The following is a 12,529-nucleotide window of genomic DNA, read 5'->3' as shown; positions in this document are numbered from 1 at the left end:
ATATTTCCGATATCATCGATATTTTAGACCTTGCTAAGTCACTCATGTATCTTACCATACAATGTATAAAGTGTAAAATATTGTATTAATTCATTATATATAAATGATTATGGTGTGTTTAAACTTATTTCATTAATTACTACATATTTTCTACTCACAATGTTTGCCAGCTCGTTATATAATCAACTTAAATTAGTTATATCTATCATGCAATGCATTTCCTTCCAATTTTTTGTGATAAACTAATAGATAATTGACTAAATAAACATCCTGCAAAGTTTCAATAAAAATTTTCAAGTTTTTCTTACAATTTCCGTGGTTTTTATTCAATTTTTATCGATATCGATAATATCCCGATATTTCTATTGAAAGTTCCGTGTTTTTGAAGTACCGATATTTCCGATATCATTGATATTTTATACCTTTGTGGCAACGACATTTGAAGAGGAGTTCCTAATGTGCAGAACAAGCCTGGTCTTGTAGCTAGGGTGCGAGGCATAGAAGTCGGAGATGGCCATGCTGATGCAGCTCGGTGCCATCTTCCCAAATCTGGTATTCGAGTCAACGACAACACCCACATTTACTGGGGTAGTCTTGGTTTCCTGTGCCATTGCCAAGAAAGTAGACGTAAGCCATTGCTTTACAAATGAACAGTGTTTTGAACCACATTTCAGTTTATTTACAAGATTGCCACTCCGATGCTTTTAGCTTTTTACGAAGATGCCATCGGTTCGAATGACGGGAATGCTCGTCTAGGGCACGGTTGGGGGTAAGTTGGGTGGGCATTGTTGTCAGTTAGGGTTGCATTCGGTGGGATCGATGGCTCAGTGTGGGATTTGGTGGAAAGGCATGCTGCTTGCAGAGAGGAGGAGAGAGAGGGAAGGCATGCGACTTGCAGAGAGGAGCCAGCTTTTCAACGAAAAAGCTAAAATCTATCCCTTCGAACTCCTCATCGGCGACGGCACCCACGACCACCAGGTTCACTTTTAATTTAATTTTAATTTTAATTTTTTGCTTCTTTGGTGGATTAAAGAATATGAAACGAATTATAATTTAAAATGGTGAAATTTTGTTGATTTTTGCGTTCAGTGTTCTGAGTGATCAACGAGCTGTGATGGGTTGGTGTTGGATTCGATTGAGGTAAAAGCTCTGCATGATTGTGACACGGAGAAAATGCTAGAATCTTACCTTCGATCCAAATATCTGATTTTTGTTACAATTGTTATTTTCATTGCAGGAAAGTGTGGCGGAGACAATAATTCCCAAATCCTCGAGTTTTATGAATGCATTCCAATTGATAGCCATGCCAAATGATCTCGATTTGTCAGGTCTGTTCGATGAACAGGCAAGTTTACAAGAAATAGATTTACTAAAATAACTAATCCTACTTTTTTAGCTTATAACGAATAATGTTGGAACTGTTAACTTAATTTAGGATGAGAAATAGAAGACAACAAGAATTGTACCCAAGCATACCATTACTGAAACCATGAAGAACATAGAAGCGGCTGCAACGGATGCGAGTCTTTCTGTAGCAAGAACAAACAACTTCAGGGTACACGAAACTTATATTCAATCTTGCTTCTTTATCCGCTTATCAAAGTTCCTTCCTGCCAACTAATGATGTATTCTTTTTTCATCAGATGTAAATGCATGCAAAATTTCCAATGGAAACGTAAATCACCATATCCAGGTAAATCCGAATTGTAGATCAGACTTATATTACAATTTGCTTTCTTTGTGAAATTTTATTGTAATTTACACTAAAGTCTCTGGCTTTTGAAATTCTATATGAAATTGTGAATGTTGTTCGGAATCGAGTCCGGCCGAGTTCTTTACTAAATAGTGCGAAAATATGCATGATGGAACTAAATTACTTTTGTATCATCTATATTTACCTGTTATCGTAACAGGATTTTAAATATAGAAACATACTGCTTATAGGATATTAAGGTTGAAGTCATTTAGTTCCAAAGATGCCATAACTAATGTATAATTGAGTGAAATGCCAGTTTACATAGATATTGTGCTTATTTGTTTTAGGTGGATTACCAAAAGGAGCTCATCAAGTATTATGCGAGCACATCGACCTTAATCATTTGGATATTTAAAGGAGCCATTGATAAAGGGAAGACGACGAGTTGTGAACCTGTGCGGCAATTTTCCCAATTTTGCAGACAAGCAGAAACTCTGGCACAATGATCAAACAGGCTTTCATGTTGCGTATTTTGAGTAATAGCTGTGAAACCCACCGTGTATCGCACCACAGACGGTCTCGCCTCCGTCCCATCCTCCTCTCGCTGCCGTCTCCCTTCTCTCGCCTCCATCGTCTTACTCCTCCTTTCTCTGTCTCTGGAATCCATCTTCCTCGCATGTAAGGCTCTGGCCCTCCCAATTGAAACCAAAACGTGTTTCAGGTGCCTAACACAACCTCTCACTACTCACTCACATCAGTTGGTTTTTGTAATTTGAACTTTTCTTTCTAATAAATTTGTATGCTTTCTGGATTTTTTATGGCAGTTTTGGACCTTTTCTTTTCTGAATTTATGTGCTTCTCTGGGTTTTTTTATGGCAGTTCTGAGGAAGAGCAAGAAAAAGGAAGAACCAGTATTAGAAGATCTTCCCAAAGAGTACTATGATGATGTGAGTGCCTTTATCCTTTAACTTGGCCAAATGGGTGCTCAAATTTCATGTTTTTCTGTGATTATATGAGTAAATTTTTGTATTTTTTTTTTGGGTTTTGCCAAATTCAATGGTGGTATTTATGGGTTTGGTATTGATTTTCAGTTAACAATGACTTTGGGGAAATTGATTGAGTATGCATTCAATGTAACTTTTCATGCAGTTACATACTGACGCAATAGAATTCAATTTTTTCATTCCCTTTTTTTTTTTCAAATGCAGTTACATTTATATGATGATTTACAGCATATATTCATCTTTTAGTTTCTAATTCTTCATGCAGTCTAAGCCATGAAGGATTTGATAAACCCACAATTGATAACAATGTGCGGCAGCACCAACGGTTAAATGGTTAGGTTCATTCCTGCATGGGAGAGGTGTGTTTTTGCCATCAAATTGGTAGAAACGGATCTTAATCAAATATCATGCCATAATGTTATTTTGTTCCAGATAATACTGCCTTTTTGGATTTCGTATGAGTGTCCCGGGTCGGTTCTGGACCATCAAAAGATGGATGATCGCTGTCATTCGGACTGCCGACGTCCACTTCAAAATCCCGGTAAACACGTCCTTTTCTTGATTTCAGGCCATGCAAAATTCATGGTGAAAAAACTGAGCTCATGTCGTTGGTTTGTGCCTCTGTCCGATTTCTTATTTATTTATTTTAGCAATCCTTTTCCTTCTTGGTTCTATTTGTTGCTGCTGGTTCCGATATTTCGTTGTCCTATCTGTCCATGATATCAGTGCTGCCACTTTTCATATTCTTATCAATGCTTACATCTTCACTCTTTTCCTTCTGTTTCTTTTGCTTAACATGGTTTCGGTTTTTTGAGATTGTGTGTTTGATTAACATTTGATCATATGGTATTAGAATTTAAATTTGATTGGTTTTTTAAACCAAGATTGTGCATCCTTTGATGTGAATAAATTCTGCCGGCGGGGATTTTGGTCTCTGGATTTTTCATGGCGTAATTTTTATGGCATGATCCATTGGTGTTGTGTGCATTTTTATCAACAATAATAAGCTTTTTCTCAGTATTGCAAACAAGTTTTCTTATAATTGAAATATTTGAAATCCCTGGTCTATAATCCTCTTGATTCATGGTTTTAACGCCTCCTGATAAAATAACTACAACGTTATCACTTCTTTCTTCAGATAGATTAAACATTCTACCCATTACTGAGTTTCTTTAACGAGTCTCGCTCATTTGTCATAAAATTAGATGAGGTGACTTCATACCATCTCAGAGTATTGTCAGAATATAACATGATATTTGATTCTTTCTCTTTTTTTCCCACGAGTCTCAATTTGTTTTTGAAACAATGTCTAATAAACTTACCCGATCTTCATCGCTTATCATACTATTACAGGTTTTGTTTTAAGGTTCTGATGGATAAAGCAAAAGCTCCTACCAATTTAGCGGAGTGAACCAAGAATTCAGGGCTTTTATTAATGACATATCACATGCCATTTTAAAGGTAAATCCAGATGCCAATCGGTATGCAATTTAGTTTTTACTTTTAGCATGTTCCGAGTGACCTTTAAATTTACATGTTTAGTTGTTTTCGTTTTACTATCCTGATAGGTATGTGTGTATTACTATTCTCTGGTGGTGTTTACTGCTTTGTCTCTACACAATCTCTAATGGTTCCATTGCTGGACATAAAAGAAATTTCGACTATTTTTTTTTTTCTATTTATTTATCTGCATGTTATTTTGGTTTGTTCAAATTTTGATTATAGTTTGCTTTGTGCTGGATGTAAAAGGTTTTTCTTCAATGATTATATATAGCTTCAGTAGTGGGTTTCTTTGGTTCATGTCGTACATGGTGGTTAACCATGTTTTTCATGGTGGATCACTTTCGTTGATTGCAGGTTCGACAGAAAGTTGAAGAACACATATGATCACCTACTTTTTACGAGGTCCTGCTGATGCTTAGTTGTTTATTTTAGCATAGATTTTACACTCTTACTTTTAGGGTATGTGTGTGTGTGTATATATATGTATGTATGTATGTATTTATGAGTTGGCACAGATGCTTAGACATGCCACCCAAGCCTAAGCATTTGAAAAAGTTTGTTCTCCTTGGTGATAGAAATTGGCATCTTTCAGTACACGATGGAGGTACCCAGGTCTCTCTTTTCTTTCTTTTCTCTCTTCCCCTCCCTATATGTAGTTTAATATAATTGAACAGCTCTATTTATTTAAGATTTAGTTGCGTTCGTAATTACTGAAATTTGTTGCAAGAAATTGGGGGATGAATTTGGTTTCAGGGGAATGTTATCCTGTTTTTTTCTTATACTGCACAGAAAAAAAGAAAAAAAATAATGCATTGGGTGCAAGTATGTGGTTTTTATCATTTATTCTGTAGTTTGAAAGTCAATTGTGTTTTTGTTTCTGCATCACATAATTATTCAAAATGCCCTTTTTAGCATTTCAATGCCATTTGCACGTCTTTGTTAGCACTTTGAATACCTTATCCCAATTTTCAAGATCATGCAAAACAATGTGACATTACCTCTCTGTTTTTTTTATCTTTGCTTATCTCTCTGAGAGACGAGTGCGTGGTGCATGTGTCTTAATTTTAGATTAAATATCTTATTCATGCAGTTAAGGCAAATGCATTCAAGTCTCGCAGCAGCGCGTGGACATATTTTCTCGTAAGAAGAAAAAGAAGAGAGAAAAAACGGGGGTGCAGCTAGAATTTTTGGCCATGTTTGATATTATTCAAGCTTGGTCAGAAATTGATGGAATCGAGTAAAAACGAGTCTTCGTTTATATAAAACGTGATAGATTGGAGAGAACAATTAGGAAATGTACACCAAAGCTCTCAACTGGGTATTAATTATGAATAATGTATAGATTAATACAAGTAAAAGAAGAATCTACACTTTTAATGCTATGCACAGATAATGTATTCAAGTTGCAACGAAAAACATTGACAAGTTGGCATTTGACAAATCGGAAGTAGTCTTAAGATTCCACCACTTAAATTCAAAGTTGAAGCATACTACTCTTGAATCTTGACTACGCGTTACATTGAAAGCAGCCAACTAGAATTTAAATTCCGGATGTAGGAATTTACTTGACCGGACCTATACATAAACTAATTCAAAACTGACTTCGTATAATATAAAACAGTCTTTCAATTGTTTTTATCTTAAACTAATCTAAAAGAAGACTTGAACTCGAGTGCATAGGAGAGCATATCTGCTGTACTCAATGTGGCTACGCCCATATATATCTAAATATTTGAATTGTTTTAATAATAAAGAATTAAAGGAATGTGAAGGTGGATGGAGAGATTCAGAAATTGTGATTCTACATGATAGTATGGTTCATATTAGAATTGAAGTAATGGTACAACTTCTATTTCTTTTTCTTGACCACTTACTATTTGTTTTCTCATTTAAGGATAGCAAGCTGAATTATTTGAACTATCTCCGGAGACGAATAGCCAGTAGTCGATGGAGTTTGTTGCCCTTCATACAATCCCAAATCCTTATCTTCCAGCCAGTTGCTATTAGGTGATGCCTTAACTTCATCTCCCCCACAAGCAATTCCATCTCCTTGTTGACTGCCTTTGTGGGAGTTGAGGTCTTTTTCGTTGAAAATTCTAATCATGGCTCGAATCCTTCTCCATCTTGAAGCTCTTGAATTAGGGTGCTCCAATATATGCCTATGATTGTAAAGGAATGAAGCTGCAAAGATGACTAGCGCGAGAATTGACGTCAAACCGACAATGAGGAATAGGCCCCAAAAGCTTTCAAGGCCAAGACTGCCGCTTGAAAAACTTGGTGTACCGGACTTAGCTTCACGATCCATTTCTTGAGTGAACCATTTGCTTTCAATTTTCTTCATCCTTTCTCCTTCTGTCACGTTTAGGATCGCCCGTGAAATATCAGGCACAAGAGGAGAATGCCTTGGAAACACCTGCAAAGACACCTCGAAGAAGTCATCATCTTTTGCTGGCATCTCTTGTAACGGAGTACAGCATGAGAAAATGCAAAATCACTGTCCTAATATATACATAGGTATACGTTATATATTTAGGCAAAAATCATCTTACAAAGGCAAAACCATCTGTTCTGAAGATAGGACCAATCATGGTACATTTGGAACAATGTTGTGCAAGAAAAAGCTTCATGTTGGGGGTTTCATTAACAAAAGCAGTAATGCCACCACTTTTGCTCCCTTTGGAAAGAGCTTCAGCGCAATCTTCCATGGATTTCATAGCCTTAAGCTTGGACTCACCAAAACCGACTTGTTTCAAAAGTTCATAGACGAAAGAATTCTTCATGTAGCCGACATTGTCCCCATTCTTTAGAAGATCCTTTATATCCGTGACAGTTGGCCGCAGCTGCTCAACCGTTAGTAGTGATGCTAGATTAGCTGTGTAGCTTTGTGTCAAAACTAGCACAACAAATACCCATATAACCATCAAGAATCTACCCAAGTTGCTAACCACTCTCTCCCCTGTAATAGCGAATAACAAATTTAAGTGTCAATATAGGCACAGCTTGAAGGAAGAAAAATCAAGCGCGGTCCGAATATTATGAAATCTTTACTCGAAATTTGGGAGAGGTGATACGAATATACTTACTATTTGAAAAGACCAAGGTTGAGAAAGAGAAGAAAAAGCTTGTGCCAACTTGGTGTGAGGGAGAACCCCGAAAATCTTCGTTAATTCGATGTTCAAGCACCCAAATTACAAAGCCAATGAAGATGAAGAAACAAAAAGTTGTAAGCCATAGGTCCCATGTCAGAGGCTTTAAAAAAACCCATGGACTTTTGCTCCTGGTGTCGGTGATTGGCACAACCATGACTACACCGGATTCTGTATATGGCATTGTAAAGTCCGCATATAAAGATCTATTTGCTCTAATTGTTATATCTCCCACCACAGCATCAAATTTCTGTCAAGCAAACATGTTAAATCAGAGAAATGTATGGGCACAGTGCCTAACTAACTGACTAATTGGTTATTTTTATATCAAATTTACCTGAAGATATACATGATAGACCAAATCGTTGTAAGTGCCAGCACTGGTGCCATCCGGCTTTGCAAAGGGAATGAGCTCGAAATGAAGGTCGTAAGGTAACAGTTCCACTGCAGCCTTAAAGACATCGATACTAAACCCAGTGACATCTGTTTTATTGGTGCTAGAATCCTTGGTTACCGTAACAAACTCAGTAAAAGCAGACTTCACAGGTACTCCAATCCTCAACTTCTTGCCTTTTGTTGGGATCTCCCATCCCCTTGGAACAATGAGAGAATCTCCTGGCCATTTAATCTTATCTTCAAAATTAAACATCCTCGAAATTGAAGGTGTACTAGTGTTTGTTGAATTCAATGTTTCCACCATTCCACTTTCCGGTGTCCAATATGCTATTGTTCTTACCTCATAACGATTTAAATTAACTATCTTAAAGGTTGATGATTGAAGTTGCCCATCTTTAAGACTGAAGTCACCAGCTATGCCTTTGAATGAAGTACTAGATAAGGCTTGGGCAAGTTGTGATCCATCTTGAGAAACCTTGAAAGTATTAAGATCTGTCGAATTGAAGGATGAATTCCCCTTTCGGAATCCCAAGCTTGCATTAATTCCAACTTCTTCAACTGCCAAGGCTAGAGCAAAAGTGGCATCATAAGCCCAAAGTCCAAACACATCTACATCAACTTCCATGATGGCTGGATTGTCTTGTTGGAATTGCTTTTTCCACCGCATTTTAAACTCTTGGAGCTCCTTTGTTCTCCGAACATAAGTTTCAACTCCTAAGACTCCTTGCATTGAATTTAAGATGACGGGATTCATAGACCATAAACGATTTGCTACTCCGTTGGTCACGATCCAAACATAGCCTTCACTCATCATTCCAATTTCTTTTGCCTTGGCAAATAGCTTAGAGCAAAGTTTGGGCAACATGTGCACGATGAAGACTCTAGTTTGCATTGTCATTAACTTGTAAAGCTCGTTGCCAATTTGTTCATCAGTGGCTGATGGGGGAATGACACACCGATGAGGGACATGAGCACCAACCTCATGTAATGCACCGGTTAAAAGGGGTATGATTCCTTCTCCGTACGTATTGTCTACGTAAATTGGCACAACTTTTCTCCATGCGAAATTTTTAACAATGGCACTTATGGCTTGCACTTGGTGCGAGTCGGTTTGTGCAATTCGGAAGAAGTAAGAGCTTTGGAGTGAAGTAAGAGAAGGGCTTGTTGCAGAAAATGATACAATGGGCACATTAGCTCGGTCTCCAAGATTAACAACGAAGCTTGCCTGCATTGATGTCACTGGGCCAAGGATTGCTTGCACTTCTACATTGTTTATCAGATCTAGAGCTTGTGTCCCAATAAAAAAAAGTGAAAGTTAGGATTGATTCATTTGATAAGATTAAACTTTTTAAGAAAACTTGGTTGTACCACGGAATTTAAAAAGAAGTGAAAACTTGATATGAATCCAATTTTTGAACCAATATTAAGAATAGTTAATTTTATTAAAATGGGTTTGATCTTTTGAGTTTTGGATTATTTAATTATCAATAATTATCTCTTTAATGATAAAATTTACTATAGGAATTAAATCTCTTCCTAATTATATCTTTAATTATTTCTTTTTATTTCTTTTTTTTCTTTTTGTTGTTTGTTCTTCCTCTTCCTCCTCTAAACCATGTTCATATATTTTATTTTTCATTTTTATAATCAACCTATACTACAAGTTAATTGTATTTATCTACATATATGACATATTATTTTTCATAGTCAACGTGTATCACAGATTAATGTGTCTTACTTGTAGGTATATTATACTTTATGTACCTTTTAGTTGGATTTCATATCTCGCGATATGTATATTATCCATTCGTGTATTTGATCTTTCAGTTAGGCTGCAAATGGATTTATACTAGTATATTAGTTTTTTCTTAGAAGATATTGAGTAGATTAAAAATAAACCAATTTTTAAAATATTCAAAATTCAAAAATACAATAAAAGAGATGGAAGAAAGAGTAAAAATACAATCTTTGTCTTATATAAAAAGATAGTGATATTTACAATCCATTTTTACTCCTCACATATTCTTGTTCATTTTTTTACCATGAATTTTTATCAATTTATCCGATCCGACGATAAAAAATTGAGAAGAGTGTATGAGAAGTAAAAATGAATGTATGGATAACATTACCCATATGAAAAATGTGAGATCGACAATTGCAGGGTTTGCATTGCAATTTGTACAAGTTAAGCCCACTTGCACATAGAGTTATAGATGACTTTACGAGAAACACCTTAAGTATAAGTAGTGATATTTACACACCTATTTTTACTTCTTACACACCCTTCTCATTTTTCGACCGTCAAATTGAATGAATTGAAGAATATTAATGACCAAAAATTAACAAATATGTGTGGAGATAAAAATAGGTGTGTGAATTGTACTATCCTAAGTAATATTTCATGAATTTTGTGGGGTAAAATATTAATTAACATGCATATATAAGAACAATTATTTAAATTAAACAAATCATATATAACAGGGGATCGATGCATCTAAAGGCTTCATTCAGTATAACAGATGAAGTTTATAATGCATGGTTTAGAGAGAGAGAGAGAGAGAGAGAGAGAGAGAGAGAGAGAGAACCTGCAGAAGCTGCACCAACAACAGTTTTTTTGGAGTTCCTAGTGTTCAAAACGAGCCTAGTTTTGAAGTGAGCATGAGAGGCATAGAAGTCCTCGAGGGCCATTTGGATGCAACTTAAATACATCTTCCCTCTCTGACTGGTTTGATTGAGGTCAACAACAACACCCACATTCACTGGGATCGTTGTGTTTTCCGCAGCTGCCATGGCCGCCATATTGAAACTCCATGACAGGGGGAAGAGAAAGCAGAAAGAGATAAAAAGAACGAGGATACTGCTAGGGTTCTTCTTGATCATGGTCATGTTAATTTGAATGCTTTCTTTATTTGCAAGGCACATAATCGGAGTGGAGATCACGGTATTCTTATAGGCGGTAGGTAAGGTATGAAAAGTCCCTGGAAAAGGAAAAAATTCAAAACTCAAAAGGACTAAGTCAGTCTCCCGCTAGGACCCAATCCGTATACGTACAGATCAATTTATTAAGCTGCTTAATGGAACCATTCAGAATCATTTAAAAGAATTAAAAAAGACTAATCACATTTTTACTTATTACTTTTGGATGGTCCTTACATTAGAAATGCAAATATTTTATCTTTTGCGAATAATGTATATTTATCATTATAAACTCTATAATCATAATTGTTCTTTTTTTTTAATTTTTATTTGAAGATTATCTCTAAAAAAAAAATCATTCAATCAAAGATTGTTTAATCATCCAAATGTATATAAAAAATCGACGATTGATTATGAATATAATATGAACCATCAATTTTTTTTTTATACATTTGGATAATTAAACGATCTTCGATTTGAAAGATTAATTAAATAATGGTTTTTTTGTCAAACAATTAAATAATGGTTATGTATATGGATTTTGAAAGATTAATCAACTAATTGAATTATGTTTATAGTTTGTAAATTTTCTCTCCAAATTTAGTCTCTCTAACATTACCTTATGTTTATTGAATGAACATCTAGAATTAATACACCCACCAATCTCTTGTCGTCATGTGTATGGTCGAGAGTATCGAAGGTGTATTGCAAATGATGCCAAAAAGACAGTCATCTACGCGGAACGGAGTATTCATTTGAAAAGAGGTATAAACTTAAGTCTTTCTTAAGTCTAATTAATCCACCACTTGATTCAAAGTTCAAGGACGTAACATATATTATTGAGTCATTGACCCAATCCTTTTGGGTTTTTCTTTTTGTTTTGCATATTGCAGGTAATCTTTTAAGCTTTATTTTAGATGGGATTGGCACTATATCTCCCTCCATTACTTGTATTTTTATTTTCAAAATGGGTAAGGTTTATGTCTTCTTTTTCTTTTTTTGTATTTTTTCTTTTCAAGAATGGTAAGTTTTATAACCCCCCTCTTTTCCTGTATTTTGATTTTGCTTTTTTTTTTCTTTTTTTTTTTTTGCTTCATGAGAAGTAAGGTTTATGTTTTCCTGACTAGGTATAACTTTTTTTTATATATCAATAAAATTCTCTCATACACCGAAATTCTCCTAAATAAAATATTTATTCTTGACCCAAAAGACAAGCATATGCCTGACAACTTTGTATTAGAACTTCACATATGAATTGCTGGTTCAAATTAATAATTTAGGCTTCTAGCTAAGAAGACTGAAGTCCACGAAATGAAAAACTTTTATGATTAAATGAGAATTTTTGCTTGGATCCTAGAGGAAGATTCAAACTCAAGAACTTTCCCAACATGGGGGGGAATACCAACATGGGGGGGGGGGGGAATACTAAACAAATGCAGTGCGAAGTCAAGTTTATGCAAGCCACAATTTAAGTCAGAATTTTTTATTTTTTATTAGTTCATGTAGCTTCATAGGAAGTTAAGCCTAGAACTTTTGTGGAAAGCGGTCTCAATTCCACACTAACGTAGGCTATGGATTAATTAGGAACATAAACTCATCGTCACAACTTGTTGCAACTTATTGCAATCATGTACTATTCTCTACGATCACCATAGGGAGGAGCATTAATCGAATAGTACTAGCATGTATTAATCAATGACTTGTTTTTCCCTTGAACCTATACATCATGGGATCTCCAATAAAATAGATCAAAAATAACATTCTTACTATTTATTTGTACATGTCTCTAATAGAGATATGATTCATGTGTTGGCGGCCTCACTTCTTTTAGAGAGAAAAAAAGTCTCTTCAATCTACTGCGATCCCAG

At 35.4% G+C, this 12,529-nt stretch overlaps 1 protein-coding gene and 1 long non-coding RNA gene across 8 annotated transcripts; one reads left to right on the top strand and one right to left on the bottom strand.

Moving 5' to 3' along the window:
- Positions 1–710: 710 nt before the first annotated feature.
- On the top strand, positions 711–5,585 carry LOC103402140 (uncharacterized). Of its 7 annotated transcripts, none has more exons than XR_011575805.1 (13): positions 711–978; positions 1,090–1,140; positions 1,238–1,345; positions 1,436–1,555; positions 1,644–1,693; positions 2,044–2,417; positions 2,576–2,643; positions 2,966–3,059; positions 3,133–3,241; positions 4,054–4,161; positions 4,558–4,605; positions 4,779–4,807; positions 5,294–5,585. It is a non-coding gene; the product is annotated as an uncharacterized lncRNA (long non-coding RNA). The 7 variants fall into 7 exon arrangements; XR_011575803.1 differs by having other exon boundaries at positions 4,779–4,815; positions 5,294–5,490; XR_003768820.2 differs by lacking the exon at positions 5,294–5,585 and having other exon boundaries at positions 1,238–1,328; positions 4,558–4,799.
- Positions 5,586–5,988: 403 nt separating this feature from the next.
- Positions 5,989–10,646, bottom strand: LOC103402163 (glutamate receptor 2.8-like). Its single transcript, XM_029093740.2, has 5 exons — positions 10,331–10,646; positions 7,687–9,032; positions 7,287–7,599; positions 6,753–7,159; positions 5,989–6,616 (listed from the first exon to the last, which is right to left on the bottom strand). The coding sequence occupies exons 1-5, from the start codon at positions 10,629–10,631 to the stop codon at positions 6,089–6,091; spliced, it is 2,895 nt and encodes a 964-aa protein (XP_028949573.1). The 5' UTR covers positions 10,632–10,646; the 3' UTR covers positions 5,989–6,088.
- Between the last annotated feature and the right edge of the window lie 1,883 nt (positions 10,647–12,529).

This window comes from Malus domestica, chromosome 15 (assembly GCF_042453785.1).
Source record: "Malus domestica chromosome 15, GDT2T_hap1".
In the NCBI taxonomy this organism is placed as follows: Eukaryota; Viridiplantae; Streptophyta; class Magnoliopsida; order Rosales; family Rosaceae; genus Malus; species Malus domestica.
This window is presented reverse-complemented; position numbering and strand designations above follow the sequence as displayed.

Coding starts and splice junctions, on each gene's coding strand:
- LOC103402163 (XM_029093740.2), bottom strand. CDS start 10,631: ATGACCATGATCAAGAAGAACCCTAGCAGTATCCTCGTTCTTTTTATC. Junction 9,033..10,330: donor TGTTGGTGCAGCTTCTGCAG/GTTCTCTCTCTC, acceptor TTGGGACACAAG/CTCTAGATCTGATAAACAAT. Junction 7,600..7,686: donor TCTATCATGTATATCTTCAG/GTAAATTTGATA, acceptor TTTGCTTGACAG/AAATTTGATGCTGTGGTGGG.